Raw genomic sequence first — 22,156 nt, 5'->3', positions numbered from 1 at the left:
ACCATAAGAAGAACTGCAGGTATAATCAGTCCCGGATTTGCCACATAACTGAAGATCTTGGCTATAAAAAGTGGAAAATCCTGCCTGATGGTCTCTTGGATGACATCATACATTCTTTTCTTTCCACTGGAAAGATAAAACGACCAATTACACATTGTAGCTGGTTACTGAAAGGCCACAGTAGTGCCTTGTTAAACAACTTTAAAAGATTTTTATAAAGAACAATAAAATTCTTTCATTGTCTGTCAACATGTTGTTTGCTACTGAGACTTTAGATATTAAAATACCGTTGAAGTGACTTACTTACAAATATCTTTCAGTCCAGCCACTCTTTCTTGAGTTCTAATTACCTGTCTTTAGTGGTATTGATTATGTGAATGACCTCTACAAGGGTAACTTGCTTCAAGCACTAATATATATGTATATGTTACCTCTCCAAGTTATTTCATGAGCTCTACTTATTTATTTCCCTTGAATCCACACAAATCCTACAGACTTTAAAAAAAAAAAATCTGAGATTTGTGACTTTCATATCACATTGAAGATAGCCTTTTTGTTGTGGAGATAGCTCTGCTTATGCAAATCAATGCTTTCTTAACTAATGAGCCAACTTCAAGAACAGCTAAGTAAGATCAAAAATAGCAAGCTGTGATTATCACTTAATAGGAAGCCCACTGAAGGAGTAATTTTAAACTAGACTGAATAAAGCATTAGAGAATCTGCTGTGTGCAAATGAAATAATCATACACAGGAAAGGGGATGGGCTAGATAAGCAAGGAGGTTTCTTTCGTAGAATTCAACACTTACAATTCTGTGAATCAGTGTTGGATTCAAATAGTGACCATTTCTGTGGGTAGTTTTAGGCCTACTCATACTCTTTAGACTCACTGTATTCTTGGTTATTTAAGATCTAAAATAATTATTCTGGACTCCAATTTGGAAGAAGTCACAGTCCATCCTCATGACAAGGATCAACAGAGACAGGCTGAACCAGTGCCACAATTTCACCCATCTGCATTAGTCAAGTATGGTACATTACTAGCCAAATCCTCAACATTATGGTGGGAGCTGTGCTGAGAGGGTTGAACAAGGCAGATACGAGTGGATTTTGAAAGAGAGGCTTCAAGTTTTGAAATAATTCTTTAATGCTTCAGACAACGCTTGGGGATTGTTGTGAATTGATTTATGGACTTTGAAAAATCTCTTATGGTTCAGGTACACCACTCACATCTATATACAGATTCTGTCTCTGAGAGTAGTGCATGACTGTGTGCAAGTACCATAGTTGATATTATTGGGCTTTTTACTTTCATGTGTCCACTCAGTGGGGGGACCCCCCCACTCGGCTGCTCATGGGGCATGAAAAATGTTTTCTACCTTGGGCAGCAAAACACCAAGGGCCAGCCCTGCATGTGACTGTCATGTCTGTGAAAGGTGTTGGCTCAGTGGCTCTGGAGATTGAAGTACTTGTGTTTTATAAACCAGGTACTGCATGAGGAATGAAGTTTCCTGCACTGTTCCACTAACATAAATCAGCCTAGGAAATAGAGGGTGGGGAGCGGGTGGAGGAAAAAGGGGGAAAGTAGTTCAGTCATCTCTCCTGAGTCTGCCAAAAAGTTTCCAGATAGTCTGGTAGCTTTTGTGATCTAGAGCCCTGCTGTGGGAGGAGATTTCTAACTCATTTCCACATAACAACTCAACAATCATCAGATGGTAACAAGTCACAGTTGCTGGTTTCCTATGCTAGACTGAACTGGCAACCTCAACATGAAAGCTTCTGTATCTCCTCACTAGTTCCCCTGAGCCACCTAGTAGCTGATGATATACAAGTTACATAATAATGGGTGTTTGTGTACGTGAGGGCAGGATTGAGAACACAGGGCTGGATATTGTGATGTACTTTTAAAGGGCAAGATAATTAAATCCTGCTAGTCTGGTCTCTAAATTAAGAAAATCTTGGTATTTTCTCTCATTCTCCAGCTCTCCTCAGATTTCTGCTGACATTCTCCATTAGCAATTGAAGAAGCTAAGACAGTGCAACTAAAGAAACAATTTGTTCCAATCTGGCTCCTTGCTGAGTCAGGCTCAGTGTGCACCAGGAAATAATGTTACTAAATCAAATCCAAGCTCATGGGCATATTAATCCAGTCCCTTGAACACTCTGTGCAGTGCTGGTTTGGAAACACAGGGAGAAATACCATTAATAAAGTAGCAACAGAGAAGCTCAGAACAATCTGGTTTCTGTTATTCCTCCACCAAATACAAAAATGATCACATGTTGCGGTAGCTATTGACTATAGGGAAGCTCTTGAAAGATGGCGTTTGGGACTCCTCTTTGTTTGCATAACACTGAAATGTGTGTTCAGGACTTTTTATTCTAGGGCATCATATTCAGACACAGACATCCATCCTCCATGGATATGCTCTAAAATCCTCTGTTGGTTCCCATTGCACTTTTTCAGGAGGAACGACAGGAATAGGTGTCGGGGTTTTATGGGATACTTTGGTTTTGGAGATGGCAGGAGACTCAGTGAATTCTGCTATCTAGGAGTAGGTTTGTCACCCCAGATGACTGTTTGTTTGCAACTCAATATTGGTCATGATGCTCTGGTGCATGTTCTAAAGAAGAATGTAACTAGACCAGAATAAAAGTATTTGGCATGTTGCCCAACAAGGACTGTATAACTTATTACACTATTTTTTTTTGCATAAAAGCAGAAGAATAATTCAGGCTTGTCGTTATTTCATACCTGAATGGTCCACAGTCAAAGGAAGGAGGGAGGGACATTATGGTGTAGGCCACTGGCAGTAGGCTTAGGAACAGGATCAACAGCAAGAGTCCCATATAAAAATTATTGGATTTGGATGCTTTGAACACGCGTTCATGAGGGACATTGCTACTCATAACTGCCCAGCACTGAAAATACATGGAGGTTAGTAAGCGCAGCACGTTTATACCAACCAGTCCAGGTGCATAAAAGGATCCCATCCTAAAAAAACAAAACAAAAAACAGAGAGCACTGTTACCTAGACTAGGGTTCTACTTCAGGATCAGCAAACACGTTGGCGTAGGTGACAGGTATACATGGATATGATTCCAACTAGGTCAGTTTATGCTGCTCTCATTTCCCTTCCACCCCCCACATGCAGAAAATGACCACTCCCGAAAGAGCATCCACCCTCTGCTGGCATATGTGTAGAAACATGAGTGCTCAGAATCGAACCTTTCATTTGAAACAAAGTTTCTAGCCTTCCTGGTTGGGAAAGAAAACCATGAAAATGTGAACTGAGTGTAACTAGTACAGAGACATCTGCCTAAGTCTGCAGATTGCCTCCAGCAGAGGGGGCAGTAGTAACCACTAGAGCCAGCTATTTATCACTAGAGCAGACGAGGTTCCTCGGCTGCTGCTTTGAGGGGACACCTGCCACTGCCCCCAACACTGTGAAGGCAGAAGGGGGCCACTGCTTGGTGATGGCTGTGTGGGTCCCCCATGTTGGGTTGTGCCTCTGGCCCCAGATTGCCTTATTCCAGCCCAACCTCCACCCAATTGACTTTTACCACCTGGTAACACGCTCAAAGCATGCAGATCTCCCTCCCCAACAGAAAAATCAAACTAGGTTATGGTGTCATCCTTAAGAGATCTATAATCTGGGGGGGAAGGTCAATTTTATCATCCAAAAATAATCCTATAAAAGGAGTAGGTCAGGGTCTGCAGTACTAATTTTCATTTAAAATCGGCCAAATATTTGTACATGAAGGTGAGGAATGAGCTGGGTTTTTTGTTTTGTTTTTTAATAGCAAGGAACAGAAGTCAAACTTCTTTAAAACAAACAAAAACCCATGCAAATCAGTCCATCCAGTTTGGAAAGTCTAGCTGCATTACCAATCTCTTGAATTCTTAGTGCTGTTAAGGATTTTTCCATTCCAAGGGTTGTGGGGGGTGGGGGGGCGAAAGCAAAGATATCTTACCAGATCATTCCTTGATTGAAGATTAAGCCCAACACGTTACCACTAATATCAAACTCTGCATAGGAGGGCTATATGAAACGAGAGGGGAAAATAATTTATACAAAAATTATCTGCTGTTGCTTGGTTTGCCAAGGTATAAAGGTGCTTATTAAGTCCTAGTGTGTTAGGGGATTCCAAGTACAGCCCAGATTGCCTGCCTATTGAGTAGGTAACCTGTGCAGCTATGAAAACAAAGGGGAAGTTATGCACTCTGGGCCACCTCTCCTCTCCTCTCTCGCTGAAAGCTGGAAAGGCCTCTGGTGGTGGTTACCAAGTGTTTGGAATTATTTTGCTCTTGTTTTGAATCTTTGAATAATACAGTCAGCTATGAGGAAAAGGTCTACAGTGTGCGGGTTTATTTTATTTCTCCAGCTGCTGTATCTGCCACTGGCCTAGTTACACCTTGGCACGATGTTTAATGTTTGAGTGATTATAACAAGGTTGAGAGTGAAAAATACTCTGACTACAACCACTTGCTTAGGTTTCCCAGAAGCAGGCTGTGAGGTGGGGGTTGGGGGGGAGGGAGGAACGGCAGAGAGAGGGGTAGTTCTGAGAGGACTTGTGGCTTGTCCAATACTTGGTGTCATTTTGTACTGAACTACCTAAATACCAAAGTTGTCCGCAGTGGTGTTGTAGCTATGTTGGTTGCAGGATCTGAGAGACACAAGGTGGGTGAGGTAATATCTTTTATTGGACCAACTTCTTTGGCAAAAGAGTAAAGCTTTCAAGCTCCACTGAGCTCTTCTTCAGGTCTTTCACAAACAGAAGTTGGTCCAATAGAAGATATTACGTCTCACCTGCCCTTTGTTATTTAGAGAGACAGGATAGAATTGCCTTGTGAGAAACCAAGTCTCTTGATGTTGTAGGAGCTGACAGTATTATAGTATTAGTATAGTATAGATACGTATTTGATCTACCAGACAGTGGCATTCATCTCCAAGGGGAGATGGTGAAAGCCTGATTGCCTGGAATATTAAAAACTGGACAGAAGAAACAATAGAGTAATATGTTCCAGGGTACAATTCTGCCCTGGATTCAGAAAAGGGTGGTGGTAAAACAGACTAGACAAGCTAAAAGGTCTGTTCTCTCTCTAATGGTTGTGATTCTGTAAATTGTGTGTGTGAGAGATTTTTATCTATTAAAATGCTACAGGCAGGTCAAGCATGATGCATAATTTTGTTTTGTTCAGTAGAAATAATGCTCCCTGAGAGAACGGCATCTTGTTTTGTGAGATGGCCAAGGGAACAGTAGTCCTACAACAAAGTGTAATTAAAAATGCTTAGTCTGACGCCATATCTAACTACAAAGTGCTTGTGAGCCCTAAAACCTCTGCACTTAATGGAAGGCAGAAATCTTGGGAGGCACATGTCGTGCCCCCCTCCACCCTCAAACATTGCAAATATGATTGCTCATCCTGGGCACTAAAATATCTAGATCTTTTGAAGAATGATAAATGTCCCAGCCTTTCATCTGGTAACACAGGTTGGTATAGGATGCTTAACTCTCAGTCAACCCCAACCTCTGCATTGAATATTATGTTTCACTGAATTTGACAACAAAAGGAGAAGCATGTGAGCAACAGCAGGTTCTTCTTGGATTTCATATTCAGTTCCTGTGGTTCAGGGAGTGGTTGTTTGAACTTATGGGTAAATGATCTTGTTTTAGCAGTGTGCAATTGTAGTGTGCATCAGGCACAAAGAATTACCTGATGGTCTTCCTCCTCTTTGCTGTCCTCCAGAGACAGACTGCTTTGGGGTATACTGCTTGAGAAGGAGATAGTCTTTTAGCCATCTGATGACCGCTCATGTCTAAGGGGCATCTCATCCTATGCTTTCCACCAAACAGAAACTTGTTGGCTCTGTCAGCATTGCATAAACTCCACACAATATAGGACTGGTAAGGTACTCATGGAAATGAAATAAGCCAACATGTACCAATAAGAAGGAAGAACCTGCATTTTTATTTGCATTATAAGATCTCCTTTTAATCATAGTGAAATATCTCTCAATGGCTATGGCTAACAAATGAAAAGTAGAAGCTGCAACTCCTGGGCCAGATTGTGTCTGGCACTGCACAGAGGTCAGGGTGGGAAGGGCAGTGTGAAAAAGCACCCACCATTCTTTGTTGCCCCTGTGCAAAGGCCAGGAACAGTTCCAGTCCAAGAACCAATGGTTTCTAGCATCATAGGACTCAAGAAACTCCCAAAGGCATGGGACAGGAGAAAGAGTACGAAAACAGGGTCACGGCCCTGCCCTCCTTCTGCACCCAGCAGTGGAGCTAGCATGGCATGAGGGACAGAGTGCTATAAGGGTTGTAGCAGAGCCATGACTGCAAAACACAGCGCCTCCTTTAGGGGTGGTTGCTTAAAGCCACAATTTTGCCCTTGGCAAACAAGGGCATTGTACTGATCCTGCTGAACTCCGTGGGAGTGGGATTAGACCCCAAGCCCCTGAAGGTTCACTTGCTTTAGCTTGTTAAGCCTGGTAAGTGTGTGATGAATTCTGAATGCAGTTTGTTTCTGGGTTACAAAACCGCTCTGTAGCATGACTGTGTCAAGGGCCAGAGACAAAGAAAGTAGGGAGCATATAATGAACCCTAAAGCAGCACTTTTAAGTGTCACTGAGAGATGGTGAATAGATGTAAAAGAAGCCATGTTTTTCCTATTTATTAAAAAGTGCCTGAAGGATGTAAGAGGCGTACTTCATAGCTTTCCTGGAGGGCTTCTCATAAAGCAGCCCGAAAGGATAAAAGGAACCCCCCAAATAGCAGTTTAGAGGTTGTTTTGAGGAAAACTCTCAGGAAATCAAACAAGTCTAACAAAAAGAAAGGGGAGGGGGGAGTCAAAATGGAGGCTGGGACATAAAAGCTGAGATTTCCACAAAAGCAAGATTCATGAACATGGTTCACACACACAGTTTGAATCTCTGGCTTCTTCAGGTTGCTTATTCTTTGCCCAAATTCCATAGCAGGGCAATTTTTTCAAAGTGGCAGCGAAAGAGAAGGGTGGGTATTTAACTCTAGAAAACTTCCATCACTTCCTTACTATTGAAAGAGAGTACACAAAGGAAGGGTACTGGATGGGAGATTGAGAAGGCCTCGGGTAAAGTATGACCTGCTGTAGCAGGCACTGAAGTCTTGACACATCCCTTTTTTAAATGCAGAACTGATGGCTCCATGGCATACAGTTTGAATAAAAAGTGTCAGTCGTAATAAATCAAGCCACACATGGGAAACTTTAAGGAACAGGGAGGCAGTTTGCTGAGACTGGGAGGAAAATCTTGATGGCACGAGATGTTTAAGTGCAAAAATCACAGGATGGACGTAAATGAAACTGTGAGAGTCCTTGAGAGCTGAAAGACTGAAGAATGTTCCTATTAGTGGCCCATAAGTGCAAAGCACTATGGGGCAAGGGGAATTCAAGCACCTATTACTAGTCTAAAAATATGCTGTCACCCATGTTGCTCTCTTCTGCTTGCATTAGGAGGGAGTGCTGCACCCTCCCCCACAGAAATCATCCTAAGGGGCTATTGGATAAGCAGAAAGCAACCTTCCCCCTAACCCCAACTTCACTCTACAGGACAGTGGGAGAGGTAAACACGTCTGTCTCACTGCAGTGGCAGCTATGCTAAGCCCCGTGGTGTATAGACTGTACCCCTAAGGGTTAGTGCTGTAAGTGGGACACCCTCATAAGTTTAATTAGTGAAGTGTGTCTGTTGACCAGCAGAAAGTGCACTGTAGAAGGAAATCTGCTCTTTGTTCTATTGGAATTATTAGGGCTTACGAGACCTTGGCGGGTTCAGCTCATTGTGGTGGTTGTGAAATGAGCCATGAGGGGATGAAAGGGAACCAATCCCTTGATATTCACTTGGCAATCGGAGCTCAATGACAGAGAAACAACAAGGAGTCTGGTGGCACCTTAAAGACTAACAGATTTATTTGGGCATAAGCTTTCGTGAGTAAAAACCTCACTTCTTCGGATGCAATTAATGACAGAGAAGTTACTCATCACTAACTGATAAGTTTGAGAGAGTTGCTTTGGCATATTCACAGGTGTGGGAAGCAATGCTGAGCTTCAAGAACATTCTGGAAAGCACTGTCTGTGGGGCCATGTTCTAGTGTGCCCTTACCTCCTGCTCCTCCTCCCTTCGTGCCTAGAGATAGCATTGCAGGCAGTCCACTTTCTTGGTCCCATAATGGCCTCTCTCTATCTGGGTCTTCCATGGCCTAGCTCTCTAGCCAGGTCAATTAAAAGTTCAGTTCCCTTCCAGGATAACAAAAGATCCAACTGTAAATTCAAAATAAATCTCTAAACTAATAACTTCTTCTGCCCCTCTCAGGCCACTCTATGTTCTTCTGCTTTGCCTCTACTCCTGGGCCCTACACAGTTTCTTGTAGGCTGCTCCTTCCCCAGCAGGTTTCCCCACATTGCCTCTCTTCCCCAGGGATCACAGGACCCTAACCTGATCCCTGTGGGTCTCTTCCAGCCTGACTTCCCCAGGAAAAGAACCCTCTTTATTCCTCTCTGCTGAGTCTCCTCCCTCTGACTGAGTTCAGCTCTGTTTAAATTGTCCTCCACAGCCGGGGTCAGTCATTCTAATTAAGCTCCATCACGCCCAGCTGGGATCACTAGTTACCCCTAAGTTGCTAGACCATGGTTAAGGTTGAGTCCAGCTTGCCTTTAAGAGCTAGCCAGCCTCTGACAGGCCAAATGAGCACTCTTTTAGCACCAAAAAATGTATAAGCTGGGCTTATAAAAGGACAGGCAGCCCTAACTGCCTCAGTTCCTTTCTTTTTGTGGCGAGCTGTAAGTGGGGAGACTTCCTCTCAGCTCAAAGTGATTCTGGATTTTATGTTTTCTTAACCTCAGAGTTCCTTTGTTAGTAGCTGGTTGTTTTTTGCTTCTATAGTTTAGGTAAATCCATGCCATTACACACACAGTTTTTAAACTGGTCTCTGGGCTAGCTTCTGGAGTGTTTCGCCATGGCTGATGTAGTTTCCAAGGGTCTAAGTAAGGCTGGATATAAGTGGTGTGCATTATGCTCCTCCATATTGCCTGAGGTGAATTCTTGCACCTACTGTTTATTCAGCCTGGAAGAAACTGCATGTGTACATACAGCAGAAGGAACACTATATTCAAGGACAAATAATATTGCATAGGATTCATACTGTTACTAAGATATCCTGCCTCATCCATAGTGGGCACTATCAATAGCGAGGTCCTGGGGCTTGAGAAGGGGACCTAAATGGGGAGGACTTGAAGGTTCAGCTCAGTGAATTTCAATCTGCAAGTGAACACATAATTGATTCCCTGTGAATTCAATTGCATGGTTTAGTTCATGAACACCAAAATGGACTGGATCTTGCAGGGCTCAGTCAGTCCTTATCTTAGTAGGACTAGAGTAGGGTGGTTTGTTTTTGTTTTTTAAGGTGAGCTTTATTGACCCGCAGAGAAATGTTGCATGGACACACTTCATGAATTAAAATATCAACTTAGATTGTAATAAGGCTTGATGCATTTAAAAAAACACTATTATAAAATGTAAATAAATGGCTAAAAATTGCTTATATGCTTTCAGTTTTAAGGCATTGACTTACAAATCCAGCCTCAAGGTCCCAGCACCAGCAGTAGTTCACAAATCTGACAAAGCAAGCACGAATAAAATCTCCCACCAGGATGGTTACGTAGGTCACCAGAATATCAGACACAGTGAGTCTTACAAATTCCTGCAATTGAACACAAGGAAAGAGAAATTAGCTACTGTAATTTAAGTGGTGCATCGTAAGACTGTATCCTCCCTTAATCTGTTTCTCTCCATGAGTGACCTTTAAACAGAATAGAAGTTGGGTCTTTTCCTTGTCTTCTGACTTTTGGTAATGCTCGCCATCTGTGTGTTTCAAGAAGCACAGGCTGCATTACAGCCACCAACTATCAATTGCTGGCTGGCCTTCTTGGTCTAATTTTGATTTAGGTCTAATTTCAGTTGTTTTGTTCTCATTATGGTTGTTTGGCTTTAGAGAGCAGATGCTGGGCGCCGTTGCTGGGATGTGATATACAGGAGGTCAGACAAAGGCCAGAAGGGACCATCAGATCATCTAAATTCTATGGCTCCCTTATGTATTGTTTGCAGTGTTGTTGTAACTGTGTTTGGCCCAGGATATGAGAGAGAAAAGTTGGGTGAGGTATTCTCTTTTTAGTGGGACAACTTCTGCTGGTGAAGGATACAAACTTTCGAGCTCCCCAGAACCTCTTCTGGAAGTCTGGGAAAGTTAATCAGATTGTCAGAGCTAAATACAAGGTGGTACTGATTGTTAAGCATAAGGAGTTAACACACACTGCAAGAAACCACTCAAAATTAAGTGGGCAGGTAACACCTCTGCAGTCCTAGCACAAAGGAGAGTTAGTGGGTTACAGATTGTTGTAATGAGACATAAAATCAGGGTCTCTATCGAGTCCATGATTTTTTGTGTCTAGCAGAGTTTTTTATGAATTTGGGCTCCCTAGCTCATTTTCTGAAGGTGTTGTGCAGGTTTCCTTTGAGGATGAGGACTGAGAGGTCCAATATAGAGTGATTGCTTTGTGAAAAGTGTTCACCCACAGGTGATATACTGGTTTTGTCTTGCATTATTTTTCTGTGTGAGTTCATTTTGAGAGCATAGCGATTGTCTCATTTCACCTACATAATTGTTGGGGCATTTGATGCACTGGATGAGGTACACTATATATTATGATAGGCTTGTGTAGGACCCATGGATCTTGAAAGGTGTGTTGTGGGGGGTGGGTATTGATCATCATAGCAATGGAAATATGTCTGCAGGTTTTGCATGTGGTGTGATGGCAGGGGCTGGTGGCACTTTGAGTTGGTGGGTCCTGGTCTGTGGAGAGCTTGCTTCAGATGATGAGGAGGTTGGGGGGGTTGTTTTGAATACCAGGAGAGGGAGTTCAGGAAAGATTTCTTTCAGGATGTGGTCCCCATCAAGTATGGATTGTAATTGTTTATACTTTGTATGGGCTCCAGTGTGGAGTGGTGGTTGACAACTAGGGATGTGTGGTCAGTGGCTTTTTTGCTGTATTGAACCAGGTTCTGTGGGCATTAGAGTGGTCTGTTCCATGATGTGATCTACTTCTCTGGTGTACTGTCCTTGTTTCGGTGAAGGTGGTTTCAAGCCAATAGAAGTTGGTTCAATAAAAGATATTACCTCACCCACCTTGTCTCCCTTATACATTGTGATCCCAGGAAGTAGGAGCAGGTCCAGTGCTAATCTAAAACAGACGCATGCTGAGGTGGTTATTTCTGATTTACCACATAGCTTTCTGCAAACGTGCTCACAGAAAACTCTGAATTAATGTGGCTTACCCCATAAACTGTTCTATTATGAATTTCATTTTCCTGAACAAGTTGTGCTAAAACTTCCTTACAATTTGTTGGTTGATTTCAGAGCCTCCCACATATTGCACTTTATCTATTCTATATTAGATACTGGGTGAACAGTGAAACATGGTGAATAAAATTAAATTAGAAGCTACTCTTTGATGTATGACCAAACTGATAATACAGTCTATATCACCAATTGCTATAGCTTCCAGTTTTGGCTGCTCAGTGTTTCTGAAAACCAGCCTTCTTGAAAGTATCCCAAGTTGGATACTTGGTGGCCACTCCTGAAAATTTTGCCCCAAATGTTGAGAGCAAAACATTGAGTTGGGAATAGAGCCTGGGTCTCGTGACCGCCCATGCTCTGCCCACAAGATCAACCTCCTTTCATAGAGCTTCATCTGTGAGGGGAGGAATGCCTGTAATTTCTTCTGTCAGTGGTAGTTTGAGTACTTCCATCAGCTCTGAGGAGGTAGTTGGCTCTTTGCAGGCCCCTATGCAGTACATGAGTGCTGCTGCTGCTGCATGGAAGTTTTTTTTTAAAGCACCCCATATTGGTCATTTGGGCAGAAAACTTCAAAGACTTTGGTAAAATTAAAAACAACCAAAAAAGTATCTGCTAAGAAACTTCTACATATTATCATAGCCGAGGTCCCCAAAACTGCTTACGATGCCCACAGTTGTCTCCCAGCAAGGACCTCTAGGCATGTCTGCGGGATCAATAGGAGGTGGAGTAAGCGCACTGTCATTCATTGCAGATGAGTTATAGTAGCTAAGCAGGGTCCAGTGTGTGATGTTCTTTATCACTACTTCTTCAGTCAGCTAAAACAGAAGAGACACATGCAGCTGAAAACCTCTAGTATTGGGCCTAAACCAACACACCAGATCAGAGCAGACCTACATGTAGGGCAAATTCAGGCTCCAGCCCAAATCCAGATAGGCCCAAGCTGTACAGTTTTTAATCTATCTAATGTGGCTACCACCATGATATGTAGGTGCCATCTTTAATGTAAATAGTGACCTACAACAAATGTAGCCTCTGGGTTCCAACACTAGCAGTAGTTCACAAAGCAAACAATAATAGCATCTGGGCTTATCTATGTAGAAACCTAGTGTGCAGCAAGCCAAGCTGTGAATTTACAGCACACTAGCCTGCCATGCACTAATTGGCTGTGTGGACCCTGCTACTGCCCACAAAATTTTGTAGTGCATTTGAAACGGGAGTACTAGATGAGTCCTAGGGCAGTGGACTCCAAAGTGGGGTGCACAGTAGGATCCTTGAGGGTGCGTGGCTTCGGCAGTTCGGGCGGGAGTCCGAGCGGCTTTATTTTATTTTATTTATTTATTTTTTTGCTTCGGCAAAAATGGTAGAGCCGGCGCAGCAGAGGGTGCATGCTCAATTTTTTTACTGATAGGGGTGTGCGATCAAAAATGTTTGGAGACCACTGTCCTAGGGAACTCATTCTACTTCCTTTTTTTATCAGGATGGATAGCAGTTTGCTGATTAATAGAGATGGTTCCAGTCTCCCCTGCCGTATAGAACCACTGCAGCTCAGGATATAATTAATCTTGTTCAGCACAATAATTGAAAAGTTCATACTAGGGCGTAAGTGGTGCATAGGCCTTGTGTTCTGCTGTGGAAGGGTGGATTTTTGCCTTCACTGAAAGCACTTTTTTAAACAGGTCATGTGTGAAGGGAGAAAGCTGGAAATAAGGTTTGAATGAATAAAAAGTTGCCTTTGCAGAGCCTGCTGCTGGCAGTGCTCATATTGGGCCTGATTCTGATCCCCTTGCTCATGCTAATTAGCACCTTACTCCATGGGCAGCTCTCTGGTTGTGAACAGGATTTCTTCTGTGGTAAGATTGTATGCAAGGTGAGTAAAGGCATCAGAATCTGGCCATTGTTAACAGAAAAATTGCACTGTTGTGGATGTTTTTCACAAGGATTCAGAGGGAGTCTTTACTGATTTTTCACATTTATGATTGCTCACTTTATCATTTTCAGGGCAGAATAAACTTTCCAGATTCCTTTTATTGTTCTCAATTTAAAGTGCTTTTCAGTGGATCATTTTTAGACACTTATCCCCTTCTATGCTCTTTATCAGCCAGCAACACTCTAATAGGAAAACATTAAAGATAGATATAAAAATTATAACTGAGGTGGTGCATTAGTAGAAACTGCAAACAGTGTCAGATAAAAATATTCAAGTTGTTCTAATCTTCAGCAATTACAGAAGACAATTCCTCTGTTTACATGCATAATAGAAGTTTGTGCATCTCTGGTAGCCTGGATTGGCTCAGTAGGGTTACTCAAAGTTACTCATTTCTGAGAATGGTAATGTAAAATTCTATTTCCAAACTGTGGTTTAAAACTTTCATTTTGAATAATGAATGAACAACTGGAATCCATGCATGAAAGTCTTAGATTAATGGCAACTCCAACCAGTTGTTCAGAGGGGATGATTGTGAAATACCTTTTATATACATATGAATGGGAAAAAATCAGTAATATCCTATTGCAAGGGAGCCTTTTGTTCATGTTAGCTATAAGAATTCTAGAACATACAGTATTATGAGTCTTGTTTTCTCTTTCATTGTAATGCTTTTTACCTTTTCATTGACATCGTCCATTAGGGCTAATAAAAAGGTATAGAGGTTCCCGAGAAACAGAGCAAAGATACGTCCCAGCTGCCATTTCAATCCAATGCGAGGATGATACTCCTCTAAGGCAGCAATGGTTTCAAACAGTGGAGGACAAAACATTCCTAGCAAGGACATAACAATTTCAACCTGCCAAATGAGGATACTACTGTTAATAACAACAATAATGTTATTTTCAGCACTTATCAAAATATGTCTTACAATATTTCATATATCAAGGCCACTTCACTTCCTATGAAGAGGAAGCTGACATCTCTTTTCAGAGTTTGCAATTTTCCATTAATGCAGGTCAGGAAATGTATTAACATATATATAGTGCTGAAACAGTTTTATGCTATATGGTAGCATGTCACCAAATTAGTCCCTGCTCCTTATTAACAAAGTCCAATTACAGTAATAAGGCTTAAACAGTGACACATCTGCACAATTCAGCAGCTGCAGGCAGTTAGTCAGCAAGTGATTGGAGCTTTTGATGGGCTTATGAAGGTGTTTTGAGCTAAAATGACTTCAATTCCTGGCATATCTAATTACTTTACCTCCTCTAGTCCCAGAGTCTGAATAACCTGGGATGACTTGTGCATTTTGCCAGGACACTTACGTTGTTATCAGAGGGATGAGGCCAACAGAAGATGCTCCTGTGACCCCAGTCCTGTGAGGAGCTTACTTAACCACAACTCCCTTTTACTTTAGAGAGCTGAGGCCTTTCAGAATGAGGTCCAATGCTCCTATTTTAATGTAGCAAGAATATCATAGAAACTAAGCTGTCAGCTTGTGCGTAAAATAATCTTTTTCTTTTTTAAAAAAAAAAGTGCCTTCACGCTTTTAAGAATATTTTGCTGACTTGGATGGAAACATACCCGGAACTCAGTTTTCTTATGAACTCAGCAGTGATGCACAGATTTTACCATTGGTCACACGTACAACGCCCAATGAGTTTAGGGGGAGTTGCATTTGTGTAGTCCCTGACAGAATATACAGGTTTTTCTAGTACCTACCTTACTGAGAGAGGGAACAGTGGCCAGAAGTTGGGCATCAGGAATATCCCTTTTTCTTTTGGGGAAAAATGCCATGAGATCTTAAAATATCAGCAGAAAAGCCTCAGAGGTTACAGCTGGTTGAAATTTTTCTGAGGGAACATTTTTCTGTTGGAAAATGCTGATTCGACTAAATTGAAATGTTTTGCAGGAATGTATCAGTTTTGTCAAAATTCTCACAGGAAATGATCTAAACATTTAGTTTGGACTTCATCATTTCAACTTTTATATGTTATAAATATTATAGTAAAAGCTGAAATGATGAAGTTGAAATGAAACATTTTGATAAGGTCACAACACATTCAGGAATACTTCATTCTGTGAAAAATTCCAAGATTTCAACTTTTTGCCTCAAAAGGTAACAAAACCAAATGTCAAAAATCTCGGCATTTCCCATGAGGTGGAGATTCTATTTTTCAACCAGCTCTATCAGCAATGGACAGAAGGCATCTCTGTTTAACTTTTTATCTGAAGGGAGGGCACCTCTAACAGTCCAGGGACCCTTCTAGTACAATACTGCATCTCAAAACCCGGTGTGAGACTTGAGGTAAAATTTTCCAAAGCACCTAAGTCACGTAAGCCCCATTGAAAATGAATGGGACATTAGTTACTTAAGTCACTTCAGCTATGTCTACACTGGGGGTGGGAGGAGGGAACAACCTTGTGGCAGAAAATCTCAGCACCTGGGTCAACTGACTCAGGCCTGTGTGGCTCGGGCTGTGGAGCTAAAACATAGCAGTGTAGACGTTCCCACTTGAGCTGGAATCTGAGCTCTGAAATCCAGCAAGGCGTGTGGGTCTCAGTGCCTGGGCTCCAGCCCAAGCAGGAATGTCTACGTAGCTATTTTTAGCCCTGTACCACAAGCCCAAGATTCAAACTCTGAGACTTACTCCCCCCGCCCCGTGTTAGATGTACACTTTGGTTCTTTTGAACATTTTAACCTTAATCCTGATGGTGGGACTTGAACCCACAATCTTTTGTTTTAACAGCTATTTTCATGCTAACAATTACACTTCTTTCTAAGGAAAGTCAATATTACAGAAAATCAGAAACAAACTCTTCTTACCTCATTTCTTTCATACCAGCCAATGTTTTGCATTTTTGAAAAAGTCTGGGACCGTTTAACCACAAAATAAATGAGGTAGCCACTTCCACACAAGCAACATATGATAAGCACATTTGCCAGAACCCGAAGGAATCTTCTCAGATGGATGTTCTCATCCTTGTTACTTTCTTGCTCATCCACAATAGACTCCTTTATAAGTAGATACATTTAAAGAATTGTAGCAGATACATAGGTTCATTGAGTTTAAAACCAGAAGGGACCATTAGATCATCTACTCTGACTTCCTGTATATAACAGGCTATAGAATTTCATCCAGTTACCTTATGCTGTTATTGAGGATGATGCCTTGTGTTTGACTAAAGCATGTCTCCCAGAAAGGCATCCCATCTTCATTTGAAGACATCAGGAGATGGAGAATTTGTTCCAATATTCCAGTAGTTGTTAACCCTTACTGTTAAACATTTATGCCTTCATCTTCCAGCCATTGGTTCTCATTATGCCTTTCTCGTCTAGATTAAAGAACCGTTTAGTACCCTTTCCTCCCCACAAAGGTACTCGTACCCTGTAATCAAGCCACTTCTCAATCTTATTTTTGAGAGCTATGACCGTGAAATCATGGCTTTTTGGACATCTAATAAACTCTTTTTAAAGAATTCCTAATTTTCATTTACATTTTTATGTTTAAAGATTTCCTCTCAATTTCACTCAAAATTTTCCTCAGCTTTGGGAAAAATTTGGACTTTCTGAAGCATATATTTATTTCTGGTTGGGTTGCCTGGATTGAATGTAATCAGATCATGATTAGTAGTCTCTGGGCAACCACCAACTTCCAGTCCAAGAATGAAATTCTTTTTTTGTCATAGTGAGGTCCATAATTAAGTTTCTTCTTGTTGGGTACAATACTATTTGCATTGGAAAATTTTCTATAAATATATTTTTTAGAAGCTCTAATAATATACTACTGGTCACACAGAACCTCCAGCATACGTAGCACAATTTTTCTTTTCACACATTATAGCTGGGTGCTCAGGAGTAACTCCTCCTGTTCTCTGGTTTGATTTGGTGGTCTGTAACAGATCCCCACCAGTACCCGCTCCTGTCCTTTGTTAGTTAGCATATTAATCCAAATGCATTCAAGAGCCCACCCTTCTGAGTTATCAACTAAAAAAGGTGTCATTAATGTAGAGTGCCACCCACTTTTACCCACTCTGACCTTCCTAAACAGATTGTAACCAGTGATTTTAACATTCCAATTATATCAAATGTCTTCTCATCAATGAGAAATTCCAATTCCTCTTGCTTGTTGCCCAGACTCCTAGCATTGGTATCTAAGCAACTGAAAAATGTCTTTCCTTCAGATTTTGTCACATTAGTTCAGTTTGTTCTCCACAGTCTGAGTTTGAGTTTGTAGCACATTTGCCTTCTTAGCACCCTCCCCTTGCCTTGTTCATTTATTGCAATGTTTGTATGGGCACTTATCAGACCACTTGTGGAACAAATTTGTGTTTTCAAAACCAGGGAGATTTCTGTCCAAGATGTTTGCTTAAATTATAGCTGAGTAAAACCATTGTTTCAGAGCATTACAAGGGATTTTCCCCACACTCAATCTTTTTTTAAAAGCCACTTACCCCGACTTGATGTTGCATTTTTCTGAATTGTTAGGATCCTAAATCTTTCCTACCTACCTGCTTACTCATACAATAAAGGAAATGGTCCAGGTTTTTCAGGATTGAGCCAAAAGAAATTAAAAACAAAAAAAACCCACTACTTTGGCAGCCTGAGCCAATAATTTTCTCTGGAGAGTTCCCAAAAGTTTTACCAGCTTCAAGGATGAACTTTTCAACAGCAAATATTAAAATAAAGAAGACTAAAATGACTAATGCAAGCACTCCAGATGCTGTTTGTCTACTGTTAGACGTTATAAGCCCTAAATCTAATACACCTTTAAAATTGGCTCTTCTGTTGTAGCAAAGATCTTTCTGTTTTTGATGCACATGTGACCTCCTTCCTTCTCCAAGGTTTTACTTTTGAGTGTGAGTAATGCAGACGATTAAGTTCAAGAAATTCAAGGATTTTGTGATGTAGGATTCAGCTCAAGAATTTGTATTTTAGGAAACTGAACATAACCTTTAATTACTGACTTCTCCTTCCACAATGATCTATGCAGTTGGTTTTTTCAGTGTGTAAAACCATTTCAGGTGTGCTGATACCTAAATTGCTCTTTGCTCCTCAAGAATTCTAGAAATGTTTTACCCAATACATTTTATATTGGGCTCTTCTATGCACAGAGTTCATCTTAGCTGTTTGACTTCTTTTTATTGAAACTTTGTTAAATGAAAAAATGGCTTTTTGACCAAAATGTTAATGGAAATTTTCCATAACTCCAAAGCTGAATTTTTTTGGGGGTAACAATGTACAGTTAAAAAATAATCTTTTTTTGGTTTGGTTTTCAGTAAAAATGTTCAATGTTGGCTTTTCAAAACCAAAAATGGTTAGCAATGCCTGATGTTTTAAAATAGAAAATGGTTTTGAAAAATGGACAACTTTTTTTCCATTTTTGGCTTCTGGATTTTTATTGGAAAAACCAAAACTTTTCATGGGATATAAATTTTTTTCTGCAAATAATTGGCATTTTTCAACCAGCTCTATAGTGGATCTTCTCAATAATTGCTTTCTCCATAACAATTTTCTTTGGAATTAATACAATATGGGCCAACCTTTGTTCTCAACTAGACCAGTATAAATTCACAATGATTCCATTAACATCAGTGGAGTTATTGTGATTCAGACCAGTATAACTGAATCAGAATTTGGCGGGTATTGTGTAACATAGTAGCAAAGACCCAAATGCAAATGTACACAAACTCCTTGTCTGTCTTCTCTTTTACATAAACGTGTAATAAGCTAAACAAAGAATTTTTGCCAAATCCCCTTCATTCAAGTTCAGCTTGTGTACTGGCAGATTGTGAGAGTTATATTAGAAATAAAAACAAACACAACCTCTATATTGGAATTAGAGCTGGAGTCCAAACCAGATCCTTGGATCTGAATCCCATTGCATTTAGGAAAGTTCATATTAATGCATCATGGCTAGGGCTAATCTCTCTAATGAGCTCTGTGATAGGGTATCAGGACTTACTACTTTGTGTGGTTGTGCAGCACAATTCCACAGACTCTCTTTGGCAGCCTGAACAGCTGGGTCTCATTTTAGCTCAGGAAGATAAGACCTTTGATTGGAGGTGAGAGAGAGCAAGGAGGAGAGACAAGAAGCCTTGTAGGCAAAAGCCCTGGGGATAACCATAGGTGCTGGAACTAGGGGGTGCTGCTGCACCCCCGGCTTAAAGTGATTTTCATCATATGCAGGGTTTGCAGTTTGGTTTAATGGCTTTCACTGTATAAATTGTTCCAGCACCCCTGGGGATAACCAGCCTATGAAGGAGCTTGGATTAAGTTCAATATAGAACTGTTTATAAGCAAAATCCTATTTCTTAAACTGAGTCTCCAAGGCAGCAAACTAAAGCAAATGCCAGCAAGAGCATGAGTTTGGGCAAGAATCTATCATGTGCATGCTGTGTTGGGAAGGAGTGGAGGATCCTATATTGTTGTTGAATTTGGGGGAAATTAGCATCTGAAACCAAACTTCTCAGCTCTGCTGCATCTCTAACTGAAACACAGGAGAGGGCATATAGGAAAGATCAAGCTCCACAAGAGTATCTCCGTCCCTTGCAATTGAAAACCACTCACTTATTCCTCACTGATATTCCCTACTCCGTTCTCCAGAGGAAAGTAAAACAGCTATAGTCTTCCAAACCCTAAATATGGAGATCCGTTCAGCACAGAACATATGAACTTAGAATCACCATGATTAATCATTTTATCCCAGGGGGCACCTTGGGATGCTATATAGGTATCCAGGTTATTGTCTAATTTTCCCCTTGAAATTCTGCTAAAGTGGATTCTGGTAGCATCTCCAGAGGCAGGGAACTCCCTGTAGAGAAAGTGTATGTCATTTGGATATTACCTTGAAGCTGGTTGTAATAGATGCAAATTTGTTGTCTGCAGTCTCCGGGTTGCCAATGAGGTAATCCCAGCTAGTGAACATTTTCCAGCTGAAAGTGAAATTGTTGTCATCCCCATCTCCTGTGTTTTCGTTGGCATTTCTGGCCATCCTGTGCGATGACACAAATGGCAATGTGTTTACTTGCAGTATATTATTCAGCCACTAGATGCCCCTGTGTGCTATACAGAAATTCAGACAAGTTGTGATTCCTGGTAAATAAGGAAAACAAAGCTGGGACTCAAGTTATGTGGCAGTATCTGCTTTGTGTCTGGTTGTAGCTGTTTTCTTTAAATAAATACCTCTGGTTTAAGGAGGGCTGAGTCCATATATCATGATGCAGATCCACTATTCATTACAAAATGATAGCTATATTGGAGGATCTTTAATAACAGTAACTTCAATGAAATTTAGGAGGATTCATAAATGGACCAGGAGAGGAATTATTTGTATAGTGTCTAGCACAATAGGGTTCTGGTTCATGTCTAGGCACTATGGCAATACAAATAAATATCACCATCATCATCAAACTATATCTGTGCTATTTTGCATGCTATTTAGATTAAGAAAAACAAATTTCTGGTGCTGTCAGATATACCAGCTATTACATGATGTTCCAGAGAGATTTCAATGGTTACACAATGCTGGAGTAGAGTACTTGCAGTAAACCAATGTGGGATGGGGGGTGGGAGGATGAAAGCATACTTGTTAATCAACACAGGAGCAGATATGTCTTCTATTGTTTCCTCTGTTCTATTTGATCCCTGAAATATTTTGTGATTCCTATTAGAGTTTCTAGCATAAATCCCTCCAGTATAGATGAGACAACAGATGTTGAGATTTTATGGTAATATTGTAAATGTACCAGCACATCTGAGTGTCTGGATATATTTCTGTGCCTCATTCCAACAAAGGACTCAAGATTTTGTGTGCACTGAATAACATCATGCCTGTTTCAATAAACATAAAAATCCATTTGGCTTACACTTTCCTATGGGGAGGAAGGGTAGTCTTGTGGTTAACTCCCATGATGTGGAGTCAGCAAATAATCTGTTCAAAAGCAGGAATAGAACTTCTTTCTGTGTGACCACAGGCAAGTCACTTAACTCTGTGCCTGTAATTCTCCATCTGTGAAATGAGGTCAATAACATCTATCTCCAGTGTTTTGGGAGGCTAAATTAAATCTTTCTGAGATTAGTGCAAAACATTATTATTCTGCCCAATGCAGACTGGTTTGGGTATGCATCTGCTTTGCTCATTAGAGTTAGGATCTAATGTGTACTCATTGTGAAGACCACACAGCTCCTATTGGCGTCAGTGTGAGGTTTTGGGGGTGCAAGGAATGCAAGAGTAGGCTCTTTGGTGAAGTAGGCCCTAAAAGTCTTCTGAAATTGTCACATGGATTCTAATCACCTGGGAACTGGACTGAAAGTGCCATGCCATGTCTCTAAATCTGCTATTTTAACAATGATAAGTGGAGGTGAAATGCAATAGAGATTAGTTTGAATTTCAGAGAAAGAGGAGAAAAAACGCTAAAACCAAAGAACTATACTTACGATCTTATAACAACCATCAGGCTGTAGCCAAATACACTAACTCCAACCATGAAGTATGCCATCGGTAGCCTGTATTTTAACCAGCCAATTGTCCGTTGGTTGTTGTAGTAGCCATAAAAAACAGCAGAATATTTGATATAACCCTAAAGAAAAATAAAACAAACAAAAAATCCCACCAATAAGTTTGATTCCTTGTCTGTTACGTGCATTTCTCATACAAGAATGAAGGCCATTGGATTGTTTTAACCCTTTCTTGTAAATTTTGCAAGTTAAAATAGTCAATTTAATGAAGTATTTTAGTTCCTCATTTTTGAGTTAATCTTGGCTTTTTAGCGACTAGCTTCTGAAACACCACTCCATTGCTATCCTTATCAAATGCCTGTGAGATATATATATATATATA

At 40.8% G+C, this 22,156-nt stretch overlaps 1 protein-coding gene across 1 annotated transcript in view; it reads right to left on the bottom strand.

Moving 5' to 3' along the window:
- LOC113405165 (transmembrane channel-like protein 2) overlaps positions 1-22,156 on the bottom strand; it is a 53,398-nt gene that overhangs the window by 9,014 nt on the left and 22,228 nt on the right. Inside the window, exons 9-17 of the mRNA XM_026646088.1 lie at positions 21,754-21,896; positions 20,162-20,309; positions 16,141-16,329; positions 13,990-14,169; positions 12,049-12,201; positions 9,605-9,733; positions 3,971-4,038; positions 2,751-2,990; positions 1-126 (exon numbers count right to left, since the gene is read on the bottom strand). Coding sequence (XP_026501873.1) covers positions 1-126; positions 2,751-2,990; positions 3,971-4,038; positions 9,605-9,733; positions 12,049-12,201; positions 13,990-14,169; positions 16,141-16,329; positions 20,162-20,309; positions 21,754-21,896 — 1,376 coding nt within the window. The remainder of the gene's footprint in view (positions 127-2,750; positions 2,991-3,970; positions 4,039-9,604; positions 9,734-12,048; positions 12,202-13,989; positions 14,170-16,140; positions 16,330-20,161; positions 20,310-21,753; positions 21,897-22,156) is intronic.

The sequence above is a fragment of the Terrapene carolina genome, unplaced genomic scaffold, assembly GCF_002925995.2.
Source record: "Terrapene carolina triunguis isolate 2854851 unplaced genomic scaffold, T_m_triunguis-2.0 Scaffold34029, whole genome shotgun sequence".
Lineage (NCBI taxonomy): Eukaryota > Metazoa > Chordata > Testudines > Emydidae > Terrapene > Terrapene triunguis.
Note: the sequence above shows the minus strand (reverse complement) of the source record. Positions and strands in the feature narration are given on the sequence as shown.